General features: G+C 37.0%; 1 protein-coding gene across 2 annotated transcripts in view; it reads right to left on the bottom strand.

The window, feature by feature from the left end:
- Nucleotides 1–5768: 5768 nt before the first annotated feature.
- LOC121873533 (ABC transporter G family member 14-like) overlaps nucleotides 5769–27266 on the bottom strand; it is a 52277-nt gene continuing 30779 nt past the window's right edge. For both annotated transcript variants that reach the window (XM_042377148.1, XM_042377149.1), the window contains exons 3-15: nucleotides 20114–20256; nucleotides 17888–18057; nucleotides 17549–17654; nucleotides 16208–16308; nucleotides 15067–15228; nucleotides 13362–13455; nucleotides 12802–12972; nucleotides 11741–11884; nucleotides 10529–10662; nucleotides 10009–10216; nucleotides 9514–9728; nucleotides 8187–8395; nucleotides 5769–6036 (exon numbers count right to left, since the gene is read on the bottom strand). In XM_042377148.1, coding sequence (XP_042233082.1) covers nucleotides 5829–6036; nucleotides 8187–8395; nucleotides 9514–9728; nucleotides 10009–10216; nucleotides 10529–10662; nucleotides 11741–11884; nucleotides 12802–12972; nucleotides 13362–13455; nucleotides 15067–15228; nucleotides 16208–16308; nucleotides 17549–17654; nucleotides 17888–18057; nucleotides 20114–20256 — 2065 coding nt within the window. In that variant the 3' untranslated portion in view covers nucleotides 5769–5828. The remainder of the gene's footprint in view (nucleotides 6037–8186; nucleotides 8396–9513; nucleotides 9729–10008; nucleotides 10217–10528; nucleotides 10663–11740; nucleotides 11885–12801; nucleotides 12973–13361; nucleotides 13456–15066; nucleotides 15229–16207; nucleotides 16309–17548; nucleotides 17655–17887; nucleotides 18058–20113; nucleotides 20257–27266) is intronic.

The following is a 27266-nucleotide window of genomic DNA, read 5'->3' as shown; positions in this document are numbered from 1 at the left end:
GCTTCTCCTTGAGCATTGAATTTACTGACAAAGATGCCCCATAAAAAAAAATACATGAAATATATTATATACAACTGTGGATGATGACAGCCAAACAGATGGTAATTTAGCAAGTTAAAGTGAAGATTATGATAATGAATATGATGAATATTATTTGCATTATCATCTGTGATGATTATGTAACAATAAGATAATGATTGTGTAAGATACATGAGATGATATCCTGTAGTGAATAATAATTATAACAATGATTACAAGATCATGATACAGTACTCTCAACCATAACCATAAATAAAAATAATGATGCTCCTGCTTCTCCAACTATACAGTACTGTAGTAACAAAGTTGTGTTCATGATATAAATTCCAACAAAAGTATCTAAAAACCACTGAAAGGCTGCTTTTATATTCCCAGATCTTTAATACCTTATAGTAGTAATACAGTACTATTTGTAATTAATTTTACCACTGAATCCCATTGGTATCATTGAACACATGGCCTAAACTGATCATGATATTATGATAAGTCATTATGTCATATTGATAGTGAACAACCTCAGTTGTCCTGCTTTGTTGATAATTAAAAATCTTTGCTGATATGCTGTTGATTGTTTAGAATCTGTGCTCTAAAGTACTTCTCTGTTGATGGCTAAGAATCTGCTGTAATGCTATACTGATACAGTACAGGGTAATTAAGAATCTCTGCTGTAATGCTCTGTTGATTGATAAGAATATGAGCTGCAGTGCTGTTGATGCAAAAGAATCTATTTTAATGTTATAATGACATACTAATGGCTACAAGTCTCTAAATTTCAACTGTAATGTTGTGTTGGAAGCTAAGTCACTTTTATATACAGTGGAGGCATTTGAAGTGTAACAGCAGTACTGTATACTTATAAGTTTCTGATTTATTTTTGTTAGTGAGATTTTGTTCTTTGTGATATATAGTACAGGTATTGGTAACTGTGAGTAACTCCTGTAATATTACATGTTAATACTGATAGGTAAGAGTATTGCTCTGTTGTGATATTGTTGATAGTTATGAGTTGACTGAAGGTATATGACACGTGGGAGTCTGATGTAGAGTTAGAATTAAAGATTACTGTAAATAAATTTTAAGATCCATGAGTTATAATGTGACTTTGACAGCTGAGAGTCTTCACCGTAATATCATCTTGACAATTACTCCTTCCTAAGCACGACAAATACTTTCTCTAGCAAAGAAATATCAATAATTATTTACAAAAGATTTCATCACATTTAAATAGCAAACTGATGTTACAGCAATTAATTTCAAATGTAAAAGAGCAAATGGATAAAACTGCAATTTATTGGTTCATTTAAATGTTAGGGAAGAAATCTGTATTCCTGAAAGTAGATTCTCAGAGGAGGTATTCTAAGCCATTCAATAAATCAGTCCTGTAGCAGAACAATAACAATGCATTCAAAATATCTTCATCGTTAAACTATCCAAATATATCTTCTTTTGTCAATGGCTGTTCGTGTCCACATAGTTCCTGACTTTGGTTTATATATATACAGTATACTACACTTGCCTGAGCAAAATCTTCATGAATCTTCTGCCTAACTACTGCAAAAGAAATATTCAATATCTTCTTAGTTTTGGCTGTCCAATTTATGGTGTAGAAATAATAAAAAATAATAAAAAATAATAAAATGATGAGGAACTTCTACAAGACATGATAGAATTATAAGATGGTTCATTATGAAATTGATAAATATAGTCAAACTTTTAAGACTTATTGATATTTTCTTTTTACAGGAAATCAACCAGGAAGATGCCTATTTTCTGAAGCAGTTATATAACTTGTACAGGAAATTATAAATCTGCTGTCAAAAAGTTACTGATACTCTGAAACTTTATAAATACAGGTAGAGAATTGTGAATTTTTTAAAATGAACGTACTGTAGTATGTATACGAATTTCAACTAAATTTCCATCTTAACAGCTGAAAAGACTTAGAGAAGTGTTTCTGCAAAGCAATGAAAAAGTGACAAATGCAACATGTACAGAGATTTTCAGAGCAGGATGCACACTTCTATGAAACACTTACATATTTTGTCACAAAATCTGGCACAAAAACACATGGTATCTGACACACTATACCAAGATCAAGTGAGAAAAAAAAATTCACAGATGAGTATGGTATACAATAAGAAATAACACACACTAGTAAAGAAAAATTATCATTACAACTGACACCGGATTTTTCTATGTAAATTTTACTCTCCATGTACAGTGCATTATTCTAATTCTGAAATAACTTGTTGCTTGTGTATCCATAATTTGTGCCACCTCTTACCTGCTTAAGTATCTCTATGCATATTACATTTGAGAAACATCACATCAATCTTGGTAAACTTGTCACATCACCTGAGCTTTAACTATCATATACAATTTACCAAAACAAAAAGTTAAATAATATTTATCACTTGACTCTCATGCTCTGATATTTGGAATCTTACTCTGAGGCAAAGGAAAAATTCCCGGCTTAGTGTTTAAGTTCCGATTACAGAATGTGGTGAGAAGATTCTTTCAGATGACCAGGGTTCACCTGAACTCAGTAATATCCATAGAATAAATAAAATATACTAGGTACTCGCCTAAAGTGAATTTTAATAATGGAATGAAAATTTGGATAATCTCAGTTCTGGTGTGGCCACATTGTCAAGAAAATCCCACCATATTGAAACCTACTGGTATTTTCATCTACTGTAGTTCACATTGTAAGATTCCACATTTCAGTTCCAACTTTTAAAGTACTCATTACAACATGATGCAAAAGTTGGTATTATGAGAAGTCCTCATATATAACTCCATGGTCTCATAAGTCATCCTCTTCACTATCAATTCTCTCACTATGAGCTGAAACATACAAAGGCACCAACACAAAGGACTCTCCTGAGACATAGTGATAGCATCTAGAGCTTCTCAATGGGTAATTCACTTATAGGAATGTTGAGTGAGTGGTCATACAGGCTTTATATGTTGGCACTTCATCGCCAAGGGCATATGACCACAAAATTAAGAGCATAGGATGCATATTTACATATGCAAAAAAAAATATATATATATATATATATACAGTATATATATATATATATATATATATATATATATATATATATATATATATATATATATATATATATATATATATATATATATATATATATATATATATATATATCCATCTTGCATTACTTGAACAAGGATTATCAACAGTGGCCATTGTGTCATTCACTAAACCACAGTTGTTGTCACACACATGAATGTAATGGAACTGATGGTCAAATATTATTATTTCTTTTCCAAATCAATTAAATTTTGTCTCCTTGCTATATATATATATATATATATATATATATATATATATATATATATATATATATATATATATATATATATATATATATATATATATATATATATATATATATATATATATATATATATATATCCTTACAACTAATAGTTACAGAATAAAAAAACAGAGACAACTGCTTGGCATTGTAATGACATAGCTAAGCCTCTGAGGTGAGTTACACAGCTTTACAGTTTAAGACTGTGTAGTGGATCAGCACCCCTTCTCATGGCACAATTGCTTTTGATACAGATGATTTCACTCCCAGTAACTTAGTGTTGACAGCATAACAATATATCTATCAGAATTTGCACTACAGAAAACTTAGAAGGCATGAGAAGAAATGGAATCAGCATTATAAAATGTAAGACCCGTTTCTCTGTTCACTGACACAGGAGCTAAAATTGTAACTGAGTTCAAGTTGTGACTGTTTGGTGGCTAAATAAGACTCACTTGAAGTATAATTAATAAATAAAAGCCAGCACAAGTAGTTCTACAATAGATCTTTTCTTGTACAGTATATATATATATATATATATATATATATATATATATATATATATATATATATATATATATATATATATATATATATATATATATATATATATATATATATATATATATATATATATCATGTAAATCCACAATGAAAACGTGGATAAGTTGCCTCTGAAGATGTCTTGAATAAAGGCGAAAGCTAAGGTACTCCGTTGTTTCCATTTTCCGTGTGATTTTATCAAGATATATATATATATATATATATATATATATAGAGAGAGAGAGAGAGAGAGAGAGAGAGAGAGAGAGAGAGAGAGAGAGATAGCAAAAACAATATTTTTCATACCAATAACAACTATGGTTAAATGAACCTGATAATGTCTTGTATGTGTCACTAAGCTTGGCACAACCACAGCCTTAGCCTTTGTTCAGCATCTTCCTCTTATCCTCCATTGGAATAGTTCATTATGTTCTCCACAGTTAATGTAATTGATTAAGCAATGCTTAGCAGGACACCAATTCTGTGATGTTGTTAACTGAACAGATTCTCTACCCATAAGTTTTTCTAAAAGACACATAACTTAAAAACACAGTTTATTCAGTCTTTGCATTCCGTATGTGTTATTGAGCTGTACTGATATCCTAACATCACTTTTTTACTATGCATATGCATTGCATAGCACTGCTCTTCAGCACACTGTACCAGTAGACTTGTTGCTTTTATGTATTACCATGGAAAACTCGTTATTCCATGGATGAGTTTCATTTAAGAGTCATAAATGCTATCCATGGCCACAGTTTTGGGGACAAATATATACCGGTAGCTGTCTCTTCCACACACTTAGTAAACAATCATCACAATGTTGCATCTGCTAGGAGTTGGTCATATTTTCTTGCTCAACACACCTTTTCAGTTTCAATCTGTTCAATGCAAAACAAAATAATGCTCTATATTTTTCATATCACTTGATCCATGCAGTTCCGGACAACACGTATGTTTTCCATTTTATTGTCTTACTTTTGAGATGATGTAGATAGTACACAAGAGCACACACTTTCTTATGTACCACTCGAAGACTTTTAACTTGTTCTAGGAACCATTACATGTATTCTGGAGATCTCCAGATTTACTATTTTGACTTTAATCTTGAGAAATCATTTCCTGGATATAATTATATAGTTTGTATACAAAGCACAGAAAGCCTCGTGTAATCACAATTTAACCGAGCCTACACATGTAGGGTCCTGTCTCTACACATAAATGTGTGCATAACAAGGAGTATGAATACATGGGTTAGTCATTTACAATAATAAACAAAATTCATTAGACAAATCTGGATCACATTTCATTTTTTTACCTACTATTTCTTTGTTACATTTAAAATACTAAAAACAAACAAGGCTCTGGTTATTCCAACTATGTCACTGTAGAAAAAAAATAGACATCATAACAAAGATCCAATCTCCTGTGATGACCTGCATCTTTTAGTGTTGTTTTTTCTGTATTACTGTATCGTACTTAATTACAATCAATCACTGGCAAGATCTTTGGATCTGGGAAAGATATTTGAAGGTTGTAAACTTAATATAGCAACTGGCAGTTTTTTAAGCATTTTTATCATCTCAGATACTGTACATTTGTGTAAAGTAAAAAGGTTGAGAGCACAGTTGCCATGCCTTGATACGAGTCAACAGGTCTCTCCTCCCTCACAGTGTGGAAGCAATCAGGTTAGATAAATCACAGCCTTGTATGATACAGCATAGTTGCTCAATCGTATCCCATACCACCTGTTTCCCCTCACCAAAGAACTGAAGAAAATCCTTCACCTCTATTTATTTTGTGTAAGTTTAGCTTAGTATTAGAACATACTATAGAAATCTGAGCATTATATAAATCGAGACTGGAATTAATTTGTGGGATATTTCCTATTTAGAATTAATGCTACTTTGGGCGATGAAGAAATCTGAGCATTATATAGGTTAAAAGACGTACTACAATCATGAATCCAATTAGGATGACGGTATTTAACCAAATAGGAAGAGTTTCCCCTCTTTCTGCCAGGATCTCTTCTATAGGAATTGGATGAGAATCTGCTTCATTATTTGAAACTTCAACACAGCTGTTGAAGCGTGAGTGTTCCATTGAGCAACTGAGAAAAGAGAAAATACAAACTGTTATACTGTATAGTATCTTTGAGGTAACATTTTATTGCAGTTTATATTTCAGAGAGTCTATCCCTATGACTTAGTCTACTATAGAAGCAATACAACAAGACTACTCGAGAGATTAATTTTATTCTCATTTAGTATAGTTCTTTCCTTAGACTACAAAAACACAGCACATCCAGTGAAAGTCTGCCACACATTCTGGTTCTGAAAAATCCCTCTCTCCTACCATCTCTTTTTTTTGTGTCTGTCTTAGAAAAGACATTCACCTCATATGTAATAAAAGGAAACTTAAATGATGGCTGTTCAACCCATGTAGGAGAGCTGCTGTTCAACATTGTGTCCCAGCAGCTCAGAAGAAAGTCAACAACTAATACATATGGGAATGTTTCTATGTGAAAAAAGCCTCCTTGATATAAAGACATACTGTACATATACATAATAAATCTGTCTGAAATTCAATAACTGACCCATACAAGTTTGGAAAATGGCCTGAAAATGATGGACCTTGACTTTTCTAACAGTAGCTACAAATCAGTGTAAACTACTGCAGGGCAGCTCCTCTCTCATCAAAACAAGGTCATATCAGTTTGATATCTTATCTCATCACTAGAATTTAAGGATCGGAGTGCTTCTTTTTTGCACATTGTACAAAATGTGGTTTAACCAAATATCTTTACTGAGTGGGGCAATAAGATGAGAGTGAATTATTGTTCTATATAAGGCTGCCACATACTCAGACATAGAAAAATCCTCAGGAAAATTTAAAATATTAATGGAAATAGATGATTACAGTACTATACTAGTTTGGTGTAATATAAATTACTATTTGTTAGTTTTTGTACACAAAATGTAAGATTTACACAAGCATGTGGATGTCTTCCATTTCTATTTCCTCCTCCAGACAGGAGGAATAGGACCAAAATAATGTACAGTACAGTATAGTCTGCATTTACGCGGCTTTAGTTTACGCGTTTGGTCATTTACGCGGTGCCTTGCAAGAATGAAAATGCTTTAATTACGCAGTAAATTTGGTCATTTACACGACAAGCAGCTGGAGAGGTCCAGACCGCCGCGCCATTTTTTACCCACGCGGTCCATTCTTGACCATACGCGGGAAGCGGCGTGGTGAGTGGTGTGCATTAGGCCGCTCTTACGTTATCGCTGACGTCATATGACGTATCAGACTGTGATTGGGCCACGCATCCTTACCTCCCTCCGCCGCTAGCTGTGATTGGTCTAATGTAACATGACGTGCCCTGCCACCAGAGGGTAGAAGTCGCTGACCTAGCAGGGCCTGTCTCATTGTTCTCAGTCCGCGTATACAGTTCTCTCTTGTGCCCGCTATTCCCCTCACAACTCACAATGGCTTCCGCGGGACCCCCACCACCAGAGAAAAACATTGAATTACCTGGACCAAGCCATGATAATGTGAAGGAAATCATCGAGTTGGGGGAGAAACTTAAGCTCATCCTTGACAACGACCCAGACAAGCATCGGTATGAAGTGTCTAATAACCATCTGACGAAAGCAGAGGAGCCGTATATCCAGATCTATCTCGACATCATCAATGCTAGTAATCAACGTAGTATTGAGGACTTCCTCGCCCACAACCCACCACAACCAAAGCCAGCCCAAGTCAGTGAAAATGATATTGACAGTGAGGATATGGACTTTGAGAGGTTTGTCTGGGAGGCCCTGCAAACCTCTGCGAGTAGTGAAAGTGAAAGTGATTCACCGGAGGGCAATTAATCTGCCCTCTGCCTCGGAACCAGCCACCATCCACGTGTGCCGACCCAGCTTTTTTACTAACGTAATTGTTAAAAAGCCTAATATTATTGATATTTCTCTTAATTATCAATTGTGTGTGCATACCATCATAAAATTAAGATGTTATTTTTACTACAAGGTATGTATTGTGTCGGAAAAAGTGGAGTTTGGGGGTCGGCCCAGTCTCTATTTCAATTAATCCCATATGTTCTGTTATTTCATTTATGCGTTTCTCGTTTTACGCGGTACCCGACGGGTTCAATTGACCGCGTAAATGCAGACTATACTGTACTCTTAAACAATGACAAAATGTCAAAATAAATAACATGAAAATATTATAAGTAATACAATAGTGTTTCCTTACCTTATTTCCTTCCCATATGTGAACTGGATTATATTCATGTTTTGGAAAGCATAATGAACCATGGATAAGTACTTTGCCCAAGCAAGCCATGGTGGAATTCGATTGGCAAGGTATCCTCCAAATAACTGTGTGAAAAGCGTGAAGATTGCTGCGATGGTAATACCAACTTGTAGGTCATAGCACACTGCACCTATGAGAAGCCCAACACTCTGGAAATATAAATACTTATTTAGAGAGGCATGCAACATAAGCAGCAAGAAATTCATCAGTAAAAATATTAATCTTTGCTGTTGAGTTTTTGGTAATTAGTCAAAATATCTGAAGATGATTTACAATAAGACACTGTACATGTACCGTAATAAGAAAATAAGAAAAAAATAATATGATAAAGACAGGCAGAGGCAGTTCCAAGAGAGTTTCCAAGTAGCCAAAAATAATCTACCTTAAAAATATTTACAATGCTTAACAAGTTATGCTGTAATTAGACTAATTTAAAATAACCATATGTATGGGTGCATTAGTCGATCTTGTTGAAAAGTCAATCCCCAGCTTTTGCCAAAAAATCTTGAATTTTTCATATCCGTACCCTGTATCTTATGAATAAATTGACCTTAGCTTAAGAAGGTATACCAGTAAGCCTAGTGGAGCATATCTGGAGTTAACAGATGACTACTCCACTAGAGGCCACAGCTAAAGAAGCTCACAGTACAGGTAAAGAAAGCTTACAGAGCTAACTTCTTTAGAGTAAGAGTTGTGAACTCTTGGAATAACCTGACAGAGAATGTTGTGACAGCACAAGTGTGAGCTCCTTAAGTCCAGACTTGACCAACACTGGAACATGTTCAAGTGCCTGTATATCTCCATTGTTGCTAATACAGTAGTGTGTCAATGAAAATTGACTGACTACCTGACCAACTAGTGAGCTGACAAGTGATGAAGATGATATAAAGTAAAATTAAAGTGGATTTAATTTACGAGCATAAATTAGCCATAGTAAGATCTCCTTGTAATGTTTATCCTTTGATTCCCTAAAATAATGTACAGGGACCTAAATAAAAAAAATCTGAGTGTCTGAGAAATTTAAGAAAAATAGAATGCTGTACATACTAATCCAATGTGTTTCTGAACAACTATATAGGTACTGAGCTTTATCTAGATGCTTTTATGTGTGTCTCATACATATAATTTGCCTAAAAACAAAAACACTCAATACCAAACAGTATAATATTCCCCAGCTGTATTGAAATAACAAGTGATCATTATTTAAAGAACATTTTCTAAACAAAAGAACATGAATTCTAGCCTAGAACAACATCAAAGTCTGTACCTGTGCAACTAGAGTATTGAGCAGTAGCATGAAGAGGAGCATAAACCCAGTGATGATGTTGTCCCAACCCATCATTGAATATGAGATAAAGAAGTATAAGGTTGGCAGCGTGAAGGTTAGCGGCAGTTCCCCTACCATCTTGGCTAAGTAGTAAGCACTCACTCGATAAGAGCCACTAGCACGTTCTTTTGTTATCACCTCACGCTCAGCCGGGACTGTAAATAGAGAAAAATGGTTAGAGTAGAACTGTACAGCTTAGTAGCCTGCCCCAACTGTGTCAGGCATAAATAAAAAAAGAAGAAACATCAATTTTTAGAAAAGTAACTATGGCTAAAATAAAAAAAATAAAAATGATTATCAGTATACAGTATACACTACCAAAGATTATTCTGAGGCAAAAGACATATATAACTATTTTTTTATATTCAAGTCACATACTTAAAAAGCATAAAATGTAGGTTGAGTATTACAAGTGAGAAACAACTGTTTACTAACATGATTGAAGTGCAGAAAATAATTTGAACAACATCCAATAATGGGTCGAGAAAAACATCCATCCCTGAATATCCTGAAGGCTTTCTTCTGTCCTTGGTGCCTGATACCACAGGAGTCCTGCGATTATAGCCAGAATCAATGTCTGTGCCCCATTGAGCCATGAGAGGATGATGGGACGAGCCACACAAAAGTTCCGTTGTGTCAATACCTAATTGAAAAACAAAGATAAGAGAATAAAAATCAGAAAACATAACTTTTCTTCCTCAAAATAATTCTATAAAACCATTGTTTATCAGTATGGAAAAAGCTATCAGACTTTAAAATCAATTAAAGATGTTAAATTCTTCGTACTAATATGAATCTAACCCAGAAATGTATTGTACCATAACAGTTAATGTACTGTACTTTACAGTTAAATTTCAAAACAGTACTCACTATTGACTTACTATAAGAAAAAATAAAACAAAGTATATTCTTATATATTACTTGAACTCAAAATTACATCCATCTCAAAACAAACCTTAAACTGAGTGAAAAATGATGTAGGCCACTGCACGTCTGTGTACTCTTCACACGGCGAGCTAGGCCCCGAGGCTTCACTCCTAGTCTCCTCTGACCATGATGACCTACCACTGTCTTCCTCCTCACCCACAACTGTTGGACATTATTCAAAATAAAATTTCCAAATTGCTGATGCTTTGAACATGATAGCCTAATACAGTACAGGGGGTCCCAGACTTACGAACGTCTGACTCATGAACAGGGTTAAACTTGAAATTTACAGTATTTTATTTACCTATTGACTTATTTTTTACTATAATTTACTGTATTTTGTCATTTTAGTTCTTTTCACTTAAATTAAGTGATTCTAGATGTATATAAGGACTTAGGCTCTGATATACTGTATAGGGATTAAACATTGTTCTGTAAGTACGGTATGCACAAAGCATGTGTTCCGACTTTCGTACATATCCGAATTAAGAATGTCCTCAAGAACAGAACCCATTCATAACCCGGGGACCCCCTGTATATTGATTGAGGATCAATTTGATGTAAAGTTGATTAGTGATTTAATTTATTTGAAATTGGAAATTCTGGAAAAGTTGCAGAAATCTTGAAAGTATCAAACAACATAGGTGGGTCAGTGGTGACCAAATTGACTTGTACAGTAACAACCACGATGGAATATATCATTAGTATTTACAAGGGTAATGGAAAGGATAAAAAGCTGTACTTCATATTTGTAAACTTTGAGAAAGAATTTAACAGGGTACCAGGTGAAATAGTAAAGGGGCATTGAGAAAGCTAAGGTCAAGGAGTGCCATGTTTGGTTAGGTATGTGAAGGATCAAAAACTGCTGAGAGTAAATGGTGAGGCAGGAGAGGAGTCTGAGGTGATATAATGGTTCATCAAGGGTCTGTCTTGAACCCCCTTCTGTCTAATGTGGTACTGGAGACAGTATCACCAGACTTTAGGACTGATCTGCCCTGGGAGTTATTTATGTTGATGACTTGGTGCTGTGATAGCAAATGATATTAAAGAGGCAGCAGAGAAACTTAAGAAATAAAAAGAGGTTGGCAGCAGCAATATAGCAGGGCACAACTCCTACATGGTACAGTACAGTACAGTACATACGATCAGCCTTAAGAATGGACAGGCAATAGTTCTAGCATTAATATATATTTTGAATATATACCGGTTTTTCCTAATCATTATAGAAACAAAATCTTACCTATTTTATTGTAGATTGGAGATTCTTTTTTATCTATATCTATAGTGACAGAAACATCAGTTGGACATTTTTGTTGAATATGTTGGCATTGTTGTTGGCATGCTGTACACTTGTTGTTCCAAGGAAACTGGTTATTGTCTATACCTGCAAGAATATAACTATGTATAAATCCTTAACTGAAGAATAAATATACTTTCTCCAGGCAGTTACTTCAGAATCAGATACATTATAGTATATGAATAGAGACTCATTAGCATTTTGAAGGTACTCCTAAAGCTGGGAGTATTACAGGAAGACTAGGAGGAGAGTAAAGAGATTGGTGAAAGACTGCAAAAGATGAGATTTAAGCAGAGGAAGATAAATAGGGTGAGATAATCAAGACAACAAATGAAAATAGCAGTAAAGAATGAAGGACATGATATATTGCAGAAAAACACAGGAAATAGATGAGAAAGATATAATTTTGTATTTAATAACTATAATCTGTACAATATAATGTAGCCTTAGTATTTGTGAAAAATTCAACATACTTAGTACTATATTTTGGTGGTAAGAGAGTAACATATATTCTTTACTGTAACAGATTTTTAACCACATCTTTTTGTGTTGTGAGCAAAAAACATATATAAGTGGGTAAGTGAGAGAGGATCCATATATTGCCTGTCAATGGCTCATGTAGCTTAGTCATAACTCATTTTTTTTTCAGAGTGTGTATTTTTATTTACCATTTTGTTCTGTTCAAAGTTATGTTTTGTAAATACTAGGATTGATGATGAACAAGTACAGTACAGTAGTTATACGTACATAGTTATACATAGTTTGCATTAGTGTTTGTGTTTAATAATTGTTTATGTTTTTTAACAGCTTAAAGTGTGTTTCTCAACCAAGGAAGTGACACTGCAAGCAGCTGATTTCCATAAGTTCAATCAGTGTTATGTTTCCGGGGCTACAACATGAATTATTCCTGTATATATTTTATGACAATACAGTATTCAAAGTACAATACAGATATAATATGGTACGTTTATATTCAGTCTAATTACAGTGAAAGGAGGACTCACCTGTTGTTACATGCACAGTTGGTAATGATAAGTATTTAGAATAAAGAGACTGTATAGAAGGGGATGTCTGAAGAGTGAAATTCTCCGGAATATTGAAGTTTAATCTTATGTCCTCTTTTGCCCCTTGAATTAATCTCTCTTGCACTTCAAGTGGTCCTTTCACTTGCTCCACTAGAAATAAAAAACACAAGGTACAGAATCGTATAAAAATGGTACAGTAGTTATATGGAAGTCTTATGTCCTAAATGAAACACAGAAAGTTATGCAATGGGCTTGTTGAGCCCCTGAAAATCCTGTTCTGTAGATGCCTGGATGAGCAAAAGGTCCCTGATGACTGGAAAATGGCTTATGTGAGTCCTGTATTCAAGAAGGGCGATCGTCATTCCACTAATCATTATAGACCAGTGAGCCTGACCATCATAGTATGTAAAGTACTATTATAAGTGATGCCACCCAACCCATATACAGCATACAGCACAGTACTAAGTAGTGAGCTGAAACAAAGTGCTCAATAGCCATCTCTTTATGGAAAAAAATATTTACTATGTTCAAGTTCTTACATATGAAATCTGCTGGATTGTAGTGTGGGGCGATTGGAAGACCTAGATTGGAGAAGTGTTCAACTACTTTTCTTGTGTCACCAAAATACGCATTCTGTAAGAAAAAAAAAAAAAATAATGATACATTATCACATACTGTATATCGAACTATTCCTGATGACTATAATCATATGATAATTAATTCATCTAAAACTATGGTAGCACTTTTTCTTTTACTGTAATAAAAGCCAAATGACACATGGACAGTTGTTAATAATACGTACAGTATGCATACCTGCAAAAGCTGTAGTTGGAGACTTAATACAGTAACAATAATTATTCATAAATTTCATGAGATAAAGGACTACAGTACTATTTGATTTTCAGATTCATCATTCTTCTCTATCATCTTATCTCTATTTCACATCAACTCCTGTGTGAGGTGGATCAAGGGGTACAGAAACCACAAAGACAAGGTAAAATTGATTCATGTCAGGTAAAATGAAAACAACAAGAAAATGAAAAGACAACAGCAATTATGTCCACAAATACTTGTTCATGTCCTCAACTTCTAGATCCAATATACTTTTACTTTTACTTATATCCACTTTACCACTGATTGGCTTGTTAGCATCTTGGGTGGTCAGTCACATCTCTGTTACACAATGTTGGCAAGTACTGGGCATGTACTGGCTCCAGAAGGTATCTGTACCTGCACCAGCGTTGGTCAAGTCTGGTCTTGAATAAGCTCACACTCAGTGCTGTCACAGCACTCTGGCAGATTCACAATTTTCACTCCGAAAAAGTTTGCCCTGACAATTTTCCAAACTTGCGACTTCTTCAACCTTGAGCTGTGACCCTTAATGGAGCAGGCATCCCAGCTCCAGGTATGAACACTCAACTAAGTATAATGCCCTTTTGAGATGTTTATAAACCTCACTTAAGTCATTGGTTGCCAGCTTGAGGTGCCATGGCATTGTTCTTAAAAAATACATATCGATTTCCCATTTACATGTGATACAATATACAGTAATAAATATGAATTTTAACCATGTAGTCACAGGCAAATGCAAGATTATTCAAAGGGCGGGGCAGGGGGGAGAGAAAGGCATTCACAGATCAAGGCGGCAGTGGAATGGTTGATGCACAGTATGTGCACTTATTCACTTATCCTCTTCACCACTTGTCAGTTTACTAGCCAGTTGAGGGGTCGGTGTGTTCTCTTCTTGTGCACTGTTGGCAAGTACTGCACTGTACTGGGCATGCATGGACTCCTGAATGTACCAGAACATGTGACAGTGTTGGTCAAGTCTGGCAGGTTTATTCCAAGAGTTACTGAGCATTGCTCCATAGAAGTTAGCTCTGGTAGTTTGAAATTGTGGTAGAAATTGATAATATAAATTTAGTATACTCTCTATGTGGGATGGATATATAAGGATGGACAAACACAAAGATGGACAACTGAACAGACAGATGGCTGGGAAGACATACTGGTAGATAGATACACTCAATGGCATCTAAGCCTCTCGACACATCCACATCGCCAACCACATACATCATTTATACAAAGTGGCATGAAACTCCACTGAAAACTAATGCACAAGTTGATTTTACAAACATTTGATCACAGATAAAAACAAACACCAATCAATATACAGTACAGAGTCTCCCTATCTGTCCTGGCTGGGCACAGGGTACAGTATAAAAAATATAAAAGAAAGCTTACTTGACCATTACAGAGCAATAATAACCGATCAACCATGTAAAATATTTGTGAGGAAGGTTGGTGAAGGGTTACTATTACGGTTTTGTGCTCCTTCTCGGCAAACTGCTTGAGCGTTGTTATCAGGCTATGGGCTGTACTGGAGTCCAACCCTGATGTTGGTTCCTGTAAAGAGGGAAATGGATATTCAAATCATCTCCATACTTCTTTTTTTCAGAGTGAGTTTCCCATTTCATTGTTCTTTACGTATGATTCTCCTTCTCTATTCGTAACTTAAATTATTTCATAACTTTTTTACCTGCATATTCCTTCAACTTATAGCATATTACAGAATAGTGTTTCTTAATTATTTCCCTTATCCTCATCCCCTATACTGTATTGTACTGTATCAATATTTAAACTTTTATCTTACATCTCACAACTGAAGGACCTTTACCTTAAGGTATTGCTTTTATGGTACACTACTGGTTTATATCATTACCCTTTGTCAAAAGACTACAGTACCTACTTTTTACCAAATAAACAACATTATCTTCCTTTTCTGCACCAATTGACTATGCTTTTTTATCTCCATAAATTTGACATAGTACTTAATATTCTATTTCCTGATACAGAACATTGCAATTTTGTAAGCATTTATTTTCTTTCACAGAGTGTAATGATAGTGATTTATTATAAGGAGAGTGTAGGTCATGTGTGTAGACTAAGTCTTGTTTTAGTATACTTGGGGCAGTGTAGGCAGCACTAACCTTAGTTATCCTCCTTTCCCCAACTGTAAGGTATTACAGTACAGTATATATACTGTAGATTTAAATGAAAGACTCATATACTAACTGTCCATTCAAAGATGACTGCAGTACTAGTCACAGCTCCTTACACACCCACATTGTGATTTGTGTGTGTTGGGGTTATCTTTCTATGTTGTGTTGATAGCTGCTCCCACCCCACTAACCACCCCCATACAAGACTCAATGATCTGCCAATATAAAGCTAGGTGAACTGGGGATGCCCTGGAAGCTAACCAACTACCCTTAGAACAGGAGAGGAAGAATGAATTCACTTGGCTACCACATCCCAGTACCTGGACTGTACTATAGTGATATTCCTCTCTACTGTTGATACAAACCTTAGAATAAGAACTTACATCAAGAAGCATAATGGAGGGGTTGGTGAGCAACTCACAGGCAATGTTGGTTCTCTTCTTTTCTCCACCAGAAAGGCCCCGATTCATCACCTTACCAATAACTGCAATGAATACAGTAGATTAAGGTATATGCATTAGTTCTCTTAATGCGTAATGAAAAAAAAATATAGTACAGTATGTCAAAGTTAATCTGGATAATCAGTCATTTCATAAAATAACTAAAACTTACTTTAGGTAATCTTGTACTGTAATGATTAGGTTGGGTCAAGTCAGCTTGTTTGGTTCATTATCATGAAATTCAATTAAAATTTAATTTCCATGCATAAATTATATATTCATGTCCCATGAACACACAAACACCATGCAGTTAGTTATCGATTGGAAAAAGTGAGCTGAGTTGGAGAAATTTCATGTCATGTTTGACACTTTCTAAGTAAGATGCACCTGTACAGTCATCAAAGGATTATGACAATGATTAGTTAATACAGTATTTTGAATCAACCACATCAATACAGGTTAATCAGACTGTGGCTAAAATCAATTTTCATTCCACGTCACCATCCTCTCTCCACCACCCATACCTTGTACTATACAGCTGCCCCTCTACTACTACCACCATCACCACTGCCCCTCTAATACCACAACCACCACCACTGCCCCTCTACTGCCACAACCACCACCACTGCCCCTCTATTTCTACCACCACCACTACTGCCCCTCTACTGCCACAACCACCACTACTGCCCCTCTATTGCCACAACCACCACTACTGCCCCTCTACTGCCACAACCATCACCACTGCCCCTCTATTGCCACAACCACCACTACTGCCCCTCTACTGCCACAACCACCACCACTGCCCCTCTACTGCCACAACCACCACTACTGCCCCTCTATTGCCACAACCACCACCACTGCCCCTCTATTTCTACCACCACTACCACAGGATTCACAAATTTTCTTTACTAAAGGTCAATAGTGTGCCAACTATCTATACAGGTAGTAAGTAGTAGGCAGCTACCAAACAGGTAGGTACTACTGCCTGGGAAGATATTGGAAGCATGTGTTGTCTAATGGTAGACCCTGCTGCCATATGGCACCACAAAAATTGTAACCAAGTCCCAGGTTGCTGATCTAACTTTCTGCCTCATTTCACACAATTGCAGCGTCTCAATTGTTTCTCTTACCATTGACAACACAATATACATAATGGATCTGAATCAGTGTTTCATTTAGCCCTTGCTAGTTCATATGAGTGAAAAAAAAATTACCACCATAGTTTGATGAGCACGTTACAAAAATATCAATGTACAAAACTCAACAGTAAACTGATGTACTCACTTGTGTCTTGGCAGTGCTTGAGATCAAGAATATCAAGGATATGGTCCACTAGATTCATCTTCTCTTGATAGGTCATGCTGTCCGGCAGACGGAGAAGGGCTGTGTACTGCAGATGAAAATTGTTTCACTGTTCCAACACTTCATATACTGTATGTGTACAAGTTAAGGGAGAGTTCAAGCATATTATAGACTCATGTACTCATCTGTAATTCTGTCATGCTGAACACTTACTTTCAACTAAACACTTTAAGGTTTACGGTGTTTAACAACCTTAAGGTAACTTAATACAGAATAAATTGTGAATTTTCATAATCCAGAAAAATACAAAAATATTCTCACCACAAGTGTTTGTCTTAATGTGAGATTAGTATAGAAGATATCGTCCTGTAGAACATAACAGATCTGACGTTTGTGGCGCTTGTTAAGGGGGGACCCTCCTATAGTGATGGTGCCGCTGGTAGGACGTACTCGACCACTGATGGCGTTCAAGAGGGACGTCTTGCCCGAACCTGTGAACATTAAAACACCAATGAGACATGTCTTATTTTCTATTACTTTCAGCAAACGAAAAAGATAGTTTAGAATTTTTTCTTTTAGATTTTTCACTAAACTATGAAGCTATTGGTACTATTATCACCAAACTGCAAAAAATACGTAAGATAGTGGATAGTTTGGAAGTTTAGTGACTTTCTTGTTTAATTTTACATATCCTTTTTCTTGCTGAGACCTTGCTTGAATAGAGGACCCTAGGGAAATCCATGTCAGAGTACGGGTCATATGAAAACCATGTCAATCAAGCACCATGAGGAGACCTGGCGAGACTAGGGGTCTCTGGCAAACCGCCATAATAGGTACCAGTTAGATAATCTTTGCCAAAACAAGGGCTTTAGTTTAGAGAAAATCAGGCTAAAACCCACCCTCCAGTGTAGCAAACACCCAGCTTGGCCAACATAACGACAAGGGAAAACATAAGTGTAATTTGTAACTTATTAATAATTCAGGAGAGGTCAAAAGTCTCAACATAATCAAAAGCAAGGGAAATACGGGCGTCTCATCTACGTATATTTTGACAAGACTAGATATTGAGCAAGGAACATCGTGTTATTTTATTTATACTGTATTAGAAAGTGCTTGTCTATCCCCCCCCCCCTCCACTCCATGGTGGAAATAAAACCACCGGGCAGAAACTCTCCTCTCTCATGTTGCAAAACGTGTTACATGTTTAGCGTGAACTTGACCTCTAACTGATTGTATTGTTTTAGCCATGAACTCAAGGAATATTATCCATAAATCTGAAATATGAAACATTCGGTAGCTAAAATTTTAATAAATGGGTACAAAATATAAAGCAAATTGTTAAAGCTTCCCAAGTAGATATCTTAATTGAAAGTTGCTATTTGGTCTAATAGCTTGAAGGCAGTAGCTGAAAGAGCTTGGGAAGAAGGTTGAGAATCCATAAGTGTTAATCTGAGCTCATTGTTCAATATTTTGGCCTTGACCGACCTAACAAGGGACAAGGCTACCTACTGCTGAGGTGTGAGTGATCGAAAAAATCATGAAACAAATTTAAAGTTTTCACGGCGCCTAGAACTTAAAATAATGAAGATTTACTAACCAAAAGTCCACACTTAAAATCCTTAATTATTGAAGTGCAGTAATACATTATAGCATCCACATGCGGTGGTCCTAATGAGCAACAGAAATAATGAAAGTAAGAGCAGTTCAGGGGACGCCACTTTAATATTTTATTTGACTAGCTCAAAGGGAAGCCCGTACACAGGGGGGTAGGAATGCAATGACATAAAAGGTGCCACGAGATCCTGGGCTACCTCGTTTATCCGTGTTAAGTGTCAACGCTGGCCAACCAACTGATGAGATCAGTGTCACAGAAGAACCGCCTAACGTAGTTTATTAGTAAATTCACATGATTGGTATAAGTGAATCCGTGAGATGGATTTCTTGGGACGAGGGTGTCAGTGGCGTCAACAATAATAATTTTGATGGTGATACATTTGATGTCAATACGAATAAATAAACGAATTTAAAAGAGTATTTAATTTGACCAATTACTGTGTTTTTGTGATGTAATAATAACCAAAGAGAGTCACGAGGAGAATAATTCAGCCTAAGGAGATATCATTGAGGAAAATACCCTTCTAAAGTGTTTGAGTATACTATACTGTAAGTGAGCTTTTTAGATGGAAGGCGCTGAACGATCAGTCACCCTGTGTAGCCAGAACTTTAGAAGCATAAATTTCTCGCCATTTACAGCCCATTTTCATTAACACAGAACAAACTGCTTTCGCATATTTTCTTCTGCAGTTTGAGAGGAGAGCGTTTCAGTTGTCAACGAGGTTATCCCCTTCAACATACTAAGCTAAACTGAGGAGTTGGTTGTGTTGCAACTACCTGAACAATGAACTCGTGTCGTTATGACCGATGGGCTACAGACTATGGTGTTGCCATGAGGTGGAAGGGAAAGACACTTACTAATAATAAAGCTTTTAATATGGCTAAAAGAAACCCTTTCTCACTGACGGAGGAAGATGTAGGAGCAACACCTACCTGAAGGACCCATGATGGCCAGCACCTCCCCAGGCTTGCATGTCCCACCCACTCGCGATAGGATGGGCGTCTTGTCCAGGACCAGACTGATGTCATTGAAGGCCACGTCGAGGGGACGCCGCCTCGGCCAACCCACGGTCATCCTGAAGAAGATACAAGAGTAATTTATGTACAGTAGCTTGTTATTGTCATTAGAATAAGGATGATGCTTAAAAGATTTAGGAACACATGATAAAATTATACAAAGAATCCAATGTAAGTGTGTATGCGTAAACACGCACATATATATAGTGTAAACATACACACAAATATATATATATATATATATATATATATATATATATATATATATATATATATATATATATATATATATATATAAAACGCACTTAAATATTTTATTACCCATAAATGCGGACGATAAATGAATGGTAATAACTGCCATACAGCAGGCGCGCGCCCCCGCACTCCCGGTGGTTGTACTCCCTGGCGGCGTAGGAGGTGAGGCTGGCGGCGCCGCTCCACCAGTCAGCCGGTCAGGGTTACAGAGAACAACCTCGATATAATTGATGCTCAAATTACTGATATGAATTCTAGTTAGTTATGGAATAAATTGTAGTTGCTTTTGAGTATACTTTACAAGACTGTGTTGGCGGTGATAGGTTTTGTGCTATCAGTGATGAAGAATAGTTCATTTGATGGTTGATTCCGAAAAGCCGGTCCATATGGGAAACCACAGACACGAAACCGTGCTTACTACTCCTCAACAGGAGGCATATTGTGGTACTGTGTGTGTGTGTACGTGTGTCTTATAACAGTGTGGGACAGAGACCGGCACAAATTATTATCTATTTCACATTCCCGTATTAGAGTATAATGAAATATCTTGTTCTTTCATGGCTAAACTGCTGTGCCTCTTTTTCTTCTTTATATCTTCCCCTTTCTGTTATCCCCCCCCCCCTCACCCCTTTAGCCTATTTATATTATTATTAGTTCAGGCACGGTAGGGGTCAGGCAGGCTGGGCTCAGGGAACAGGAGTTGAGGATTCACAATGGTTTATTAAGAGTAAAAACAGTGGATTCATCCGCCACTCTCGGGTTAGTTCAGCTTAAGATTAACCACCTTAACGATGACCTAACCTAACCTAACCTAACCTAACCACCTTAACGATGACCTAACCTAACCTAACCGAACATAAACTAATCTAATTTAACAGAACATAATCTAATCTAACCTAAACTAATCGAACCTAATCTAACCTAAGCAAACTCCCATGATGCGTTGGTTAGGGTGTCTAATCCACAGGTGAAATAAACTGAGGGGTTAATCTTCGGGTGATCCATATTTCGGACAAAAAATATCCAGGTTACAGCAGGTACGAATCTCTGAAGTAATTTTGTGTTATATGAACAGAAATGCACAATGCAAGTATGGCGAGTATAATAATAATAATAATAATAATAATAATAATAATTTTACTTCGGCTTTGTTTAGCATACATTTTGGAAGCTTCATTTCGACACTATATTGTTTTGAAGCCTCAGTTATGCAGTTCTGAAAACCTACTTATGACTCGAATTTGTCTAATGGTTCAAATGTCTCAGTCTCTTGGTTCGTGTCTCGGATCTCTAAGTTAAAAAAAAAAATCTTGGTCTCTTAGTGCACAAAGCTGAGTTAGTTTGCTTAGAACGATCATTCGACTCATTTTTAATACACTCTTGTGTAGTTAATGACTGGTCTTTTGTAGGCGACTTGTTCGTGGGACAGGATAATGGTACCGTCACATCATTACCAGCGTTTACCATTTTTGTTTTTCGTTCCTCGGTAAGTGTTCAGGGCTTCGTGTAAGTAGTGTTTGGTTTTTCCTTATATGACAGTGAGTTAAAGGAGCGTGGCCCTAGAGCACAGTCCTTTACATCTATCATCAGTGTGGCCGCAAGTACAGTCCTTCACGTCTATCATCAGTGTGGCCGCAAGTACCAGTCCTTCATCTATCATCAGTGTGGCCACTGGGGTACAGTCTTCACATCTATCATCAGTGTGGCCATAGAGTACGATTCGCCATCTATCATCAGTGTGGCCATAGAGTACAGTCCTTCACATCTATCATCAGTGTGGCCATAGAGTACAGTCCTTCACATCTATCATCAGTGTGGCCACAAGTACAGTCCTTCACATCTATCATCAGTGTGGCCATAGAGTACAGTCCTTCACATCTATCATCAGTGTGGCCATAGAGTACAGTCCTTCACATCTATCATCAGTGTGGCCATGAAATTTCCTTCACATCTATCATCAGTGTGGCCGTAGGTACAGTCCTTCATCTATCATCAATTGTGGCCATGAGTGATGCAGTCCTTCATCTCATCAGTGTGACCGTAAGTGCAGTCCTTCACATCTATCATCAGTGTGGCCATAAGTGTGATCCTTCACATCTATCATCCAGTGTGGCCCATAGGTACAGTCCTTCACATCTATCATCAGTGTATGCATAGAGTACAGTCCTTCATCTATCATCAATTATTGACCGCAAATTACAGTCCTTCATCTATCATCAGTGTGACATAGTACAGTCCTTCACATCTATCTCAGTGTGGCCGCAAATTTGATCCTTCATCTATCATCAATTATTGACATAGGTACGATCCTTCATCTATCATCCAATTGGCCATAGGTACCAGTCCTTCATCTATCATCAGTGTGTGCATAGGTACAGTCCTTCACATCTATCATCAATAATTATTAGCGCAAATTTTGATCCTTCATCTATCATCCAGTGTGGCCCGCAAATTACAGTCATTCATCTATCACATCAGTGTGGCCGCCAGAGTACCAGTCCTTCATCTATCATCAGTGTGGCCATAGAGTCTGATCCTTCATCTATCACATCAGTATGGCCATGGTACAGTCCTTCATCTATCATCAGTGAGGCCATAGAGTACAGTCCTTCACATCTATCATCAGTGTGTATAGAGTACAGTCCCCATCTATCATCAGTGTATTACATAAATTCCTGATCCTTCATCTATCATCAGTGTGGCCATAGGTACAGTCCTTCACATCTATCATCAGTGTGTGCATAGGTACAGTCCTTCACATCTATCATCAGTGTGGCCGCAGGTACCAGTCCTTCACATCTTTCATCCAGTGTGGCCGCAGGTACAGTCCTTCACATGTATAATAAGTGTGGCCCCCATCATCAGCAAGACGACAGATGTTTCGCAATTGTGTGAACGACTCTTATGGTAGTCTGGTCCGCGTTCATGAAAGATCAATTCAGCTTCTCGATTAATATTGATGTATACTAAAGTAACGTTCCCAAGTCGCAAAACATTAAGAACTCTTCCATCGCGACAACTAAGGACAAGACGTACAGTTAAGACGTCCTTGATTGTGTTGACAACTGCAGGACGTGTTGATTTAAGAACAAAAGTACATCTGTTATCAATCCAATTTGAGGACTCAACCCCATACGAGGAAATGTCGATGTATTTTTCTACCTTTACAGCTTAATTCACCTCATAATTCAACACCTAACGCTACCTGGAAGTGGGTGAGGTTAGGTTAGATTAGGTTGGGTGAGGTGAGGTGAGGTGAGGTTAAGGTTAAGTTAGGTTAGGTTAGGTTAGGTTAGGTTAGGTTAGGTTAGGTTAGGTGAGGTGAGGTGGTGAGGTTAGGTTAAGTTGGGTTAGGTGAGTGAGGTGAGGTTAGGTTAGGTTAGGTTAGGTTAACATTAGTGGTTAATCTTAAAGGAAATAAGCTAGCAGGGAGGTTAATCTTCAAGTGTTGATTTTCACCTGTCATAATAACTTTTGACCTTATGATAAACACACACACACACACACACACACACACACTGGATTTTGTCTTCACTAATGCCAATTTCACATGGATCAGCAAAGGGTAAGGAGTCAGAGTGTTACATTTTACCGCTTGGCTTATTAGTGAATTTTACTGTTAGCTTTCAGGGGTCTACCCTCCCCTCCCAAAAAAATCTTTAAATTATATTTACTTTCTTCCTTCCTTTAGCCTCTTAATATATTTGGCAGTTAAAGTTTATTTAGCAAGAAACCCACTTCAAGGGAATTATGTCTCTTTTCTTCAGTAGTGTGTATCTCAATCTGTCCGTCCTTCTTATTTAGTGTAAGATCTAGTTAATGTAAATCATGAAACTGAATGGCAATACCATCATCGACATCATAATAAATGAAAACTAATCACAATTCACCTATAGGAGGGACACACACACACACACACACACACACACACACACACACACACACTGAGGCGTTTATAAAATACACGATCTTCACACAGGAGGAGGGCTCATGCACAAGGCCAGACCGAGGGGCGTATTGGCTAGATCCCTCCCTGTTGGCCTGGGACTTAATATTCATCACCAGTCAGACTTCCCTTTGGTGGTATTGAAAAAAGTGTTAACGATAATGTCAAAGTGTCTGGTGTGAGGTCAGTAGACCTCATAAGCCTAGCAATACTTATGATATAATGGAAGCAAGTCGAAAGGTCAGAATTGGGTAACGTTGTTCTTCCCTTCGTTTCTCTCTTATGGGAACGTGGAAAAAAAAAATCTGAAGCCTTAGTCAACACACATCGTCATAAACACATGATCGTAATCTAAAAATGAGAGGTTGAAAAAATTAGACTAAGACAAACAGCTCTGTGTTGATAAACCTCGTTGATTTGGTGTTGCTCGCCTCCCACGTTGGAGTTCATTATTCATGGGTAAAGATTGTGGAGGTGCCGCTGGGGCGCGTGATGTGGTGCCTTGATACACCTGCCAGCGCCCCCTCACTCCTCTATCCATCATCACAGAGAAAACAAGGTCAGTAAAATAAGAAGAAAACCTTTAGAGGTATGACAGGGGTGGGGGGGGCGGACGATACAAGGCAGGGCAAGTAATGTTATGTTCACCTACTATTTTAAAAGTGTAAAAGACAGTGAGGTTTAAGCAGCAAGGTTTTTCTCTTTCTCCCCGAAAGAGCGTAGTGCACCAGTAACAAGATAATGCTAGTATAACTTCTTTTTATCAATGTTTTATGACAGAAAATGGTGCAAATGGAACACAGACAAGTCACATTATAAGAAAAATCTGATAATGTCAAAATTTAAAAAAAAAATAAAGTTAACACCGGATAACCAAACAAAAATGGATGCTAAATACACTGTCAACAATGAAGTATCAAATTGCTCAAGTATACATTGGTAACCATCAATAAACAAAGACAAGAATTGGTTAGGATTGGCTATATCTGGGTAAGCACTCACTTAAAACATGTCGCATAATGAAAAACATCCATCACCTAGGTCAGGAAGAGGGGTGATTAAACGTAATTAAAACAGATCTGGAACAGTCTTTATTACCAGCTGGTCCAGACGTTCTGTATAGTAAAATATTATACGAGTATGCTTAACGTTCCCAAGTGTAACCTGATGTTGAATTCACACACACACACACAGTCTAATTTGATTTCATGGATATAAGGGACAGATTAGGTTAGGCTAGGTTGTTTTAGAAGCAGGGTAACTTGGGCATAGGTAGTGGAGTTAAGGATAGATAAAGCCAGGTTAATGATGTGGTTAGGTTAGGTTCCAGTTAGTTTCAATTGGGTTTCGTGTCCGGGGTTAGCGAGTCACAGGGAGGACCGCTGTATCTGCACCCACCTGTGTCTCTCCTCCATCCTCGCTCAGGTCAACACCCCACCACCTGCCTCACTCACACCCCTCCTCCTCCAGACACTAAATACACTCGTAAGCAAGAAATATGCTTCAGTTAATTTGTACTAAAAAAAGGCATTAATGATCTACAGAAGTGACCATTAGGTGTAAAAATGAGTCAGGAATTTGTCATTATTGTGGATGAGGTATTATTATTATTATCATTACTATTATTATTATTATTATTATTATTATTATTATTATTATAATAAGTTGTAATAGTAGTAGTAGTGGAATGGGACCAAGTGCAAGACGCTTCTTCACAAGACTGGCGGAGGTGTTGTCTGAGCAGAAGCAGCAGCCAAAGTTACGCTGCAGCCTGAATGAGAAGTCAGATATCCTTCTAACTGTAGGCCTGCATTGCTTTGCCTCAGGGGAACGAGATCGTCGGGTCCCTTAACAAACAACAGTCGCAGATATTGACTTTGGTATGATCACTAATGCCGCATATATCTGCTGACTTAACTAACTCAACTAGGGTAGCTACTTTTGTATTGCGATGGGTAATAAATGGTGGTGAAGGCATGGCTATAAGGGGAGGTTGCAGGCCGCAAAAGAGTAGTAGTAGTAGTAGTAGTAGTAGTAGTAGTAGTAGTAGTATCATGATTAATGCAGATATGATAGAGGAAAAATTATGTTAAGTATATCCGGGAAAGCATAAGGTGTAGTCATCACTGAAAGGAATATTGAGACGAACAGTGTGTGTGTGTGTGTGTGTGTGTGTGTGTGTGTGTGTGTGTGGGTCCCAGTGAAAGTGTTCCCAGAGTTGTATACTGTCACCGTTTGGCTATTTAATTATTATACCTGGAAGATGTGGTAAGGCAGGTAAGAGGTATAGAGAGAGGTAGACAGAATATTTAAACGTGGTATAAATATTAATAAGTGATACAGGTGAGTTACGTAGAATTATAATGAAGGAATTGGTGTAGGCGTTGAATGTGTCCGTGAATGGAAGATTGATTGAAGAGGTGAGATATAGAATAAAAATTGAGGATGTATGGAGAAGGAATAACCGTGATAAAGGATTTAGAGATGGAGATAAACAAAAAGAATGGAAGAGGAAGAAGCAATTAAGAACTAAGAAAGATGATGTTAAAATACTTATAACTCAGAGTCAGACCTTGACCAATAACCCAGTCGTCACGTCCTTAAGATCACAGAACCAGAAATTAAGGTGAGACCTGAGAATATGCAAGTCCAAGTTATTCAGGATTTCGACTGAATAAAAACACTTGGCTGAAGGAATCACTGTGAGTTCTTCGACATTATAGTACAGTATATACTTCTTAAATATTGATGTTAGGTCCTTTGACGCACCAACAGGGAGGAGGAGACGCGACCAGCTCCTCGACAAACTGAGCCCTCGGCTAGTCAACTGTCCTTCGCGTGTCGCCACAATGAGCTCCTTGGTTGTTA

Source organism: Homarus americanus, unplaced genomic scaffold (genome assembly GCF_018991925.1).
Source record: "Homarus americanus isolate GMGI-L3 unplaced genomic scaffold, GMGI_Hamer_2.0 scaffold30858, whole genome shotgun sequence".
Classification (NCBI taxonomy): Eukaryota; Metazoa; Arthropoda; class Malacostraca; order Decapoda; family Nephropidae; genus Homarus; species Homarus americanus.
The sequence above is the reverse complement of the archived record's forward strand: the minus strand, read 5'-3'. Positions and strand labels throughout refer to the sequence as shown.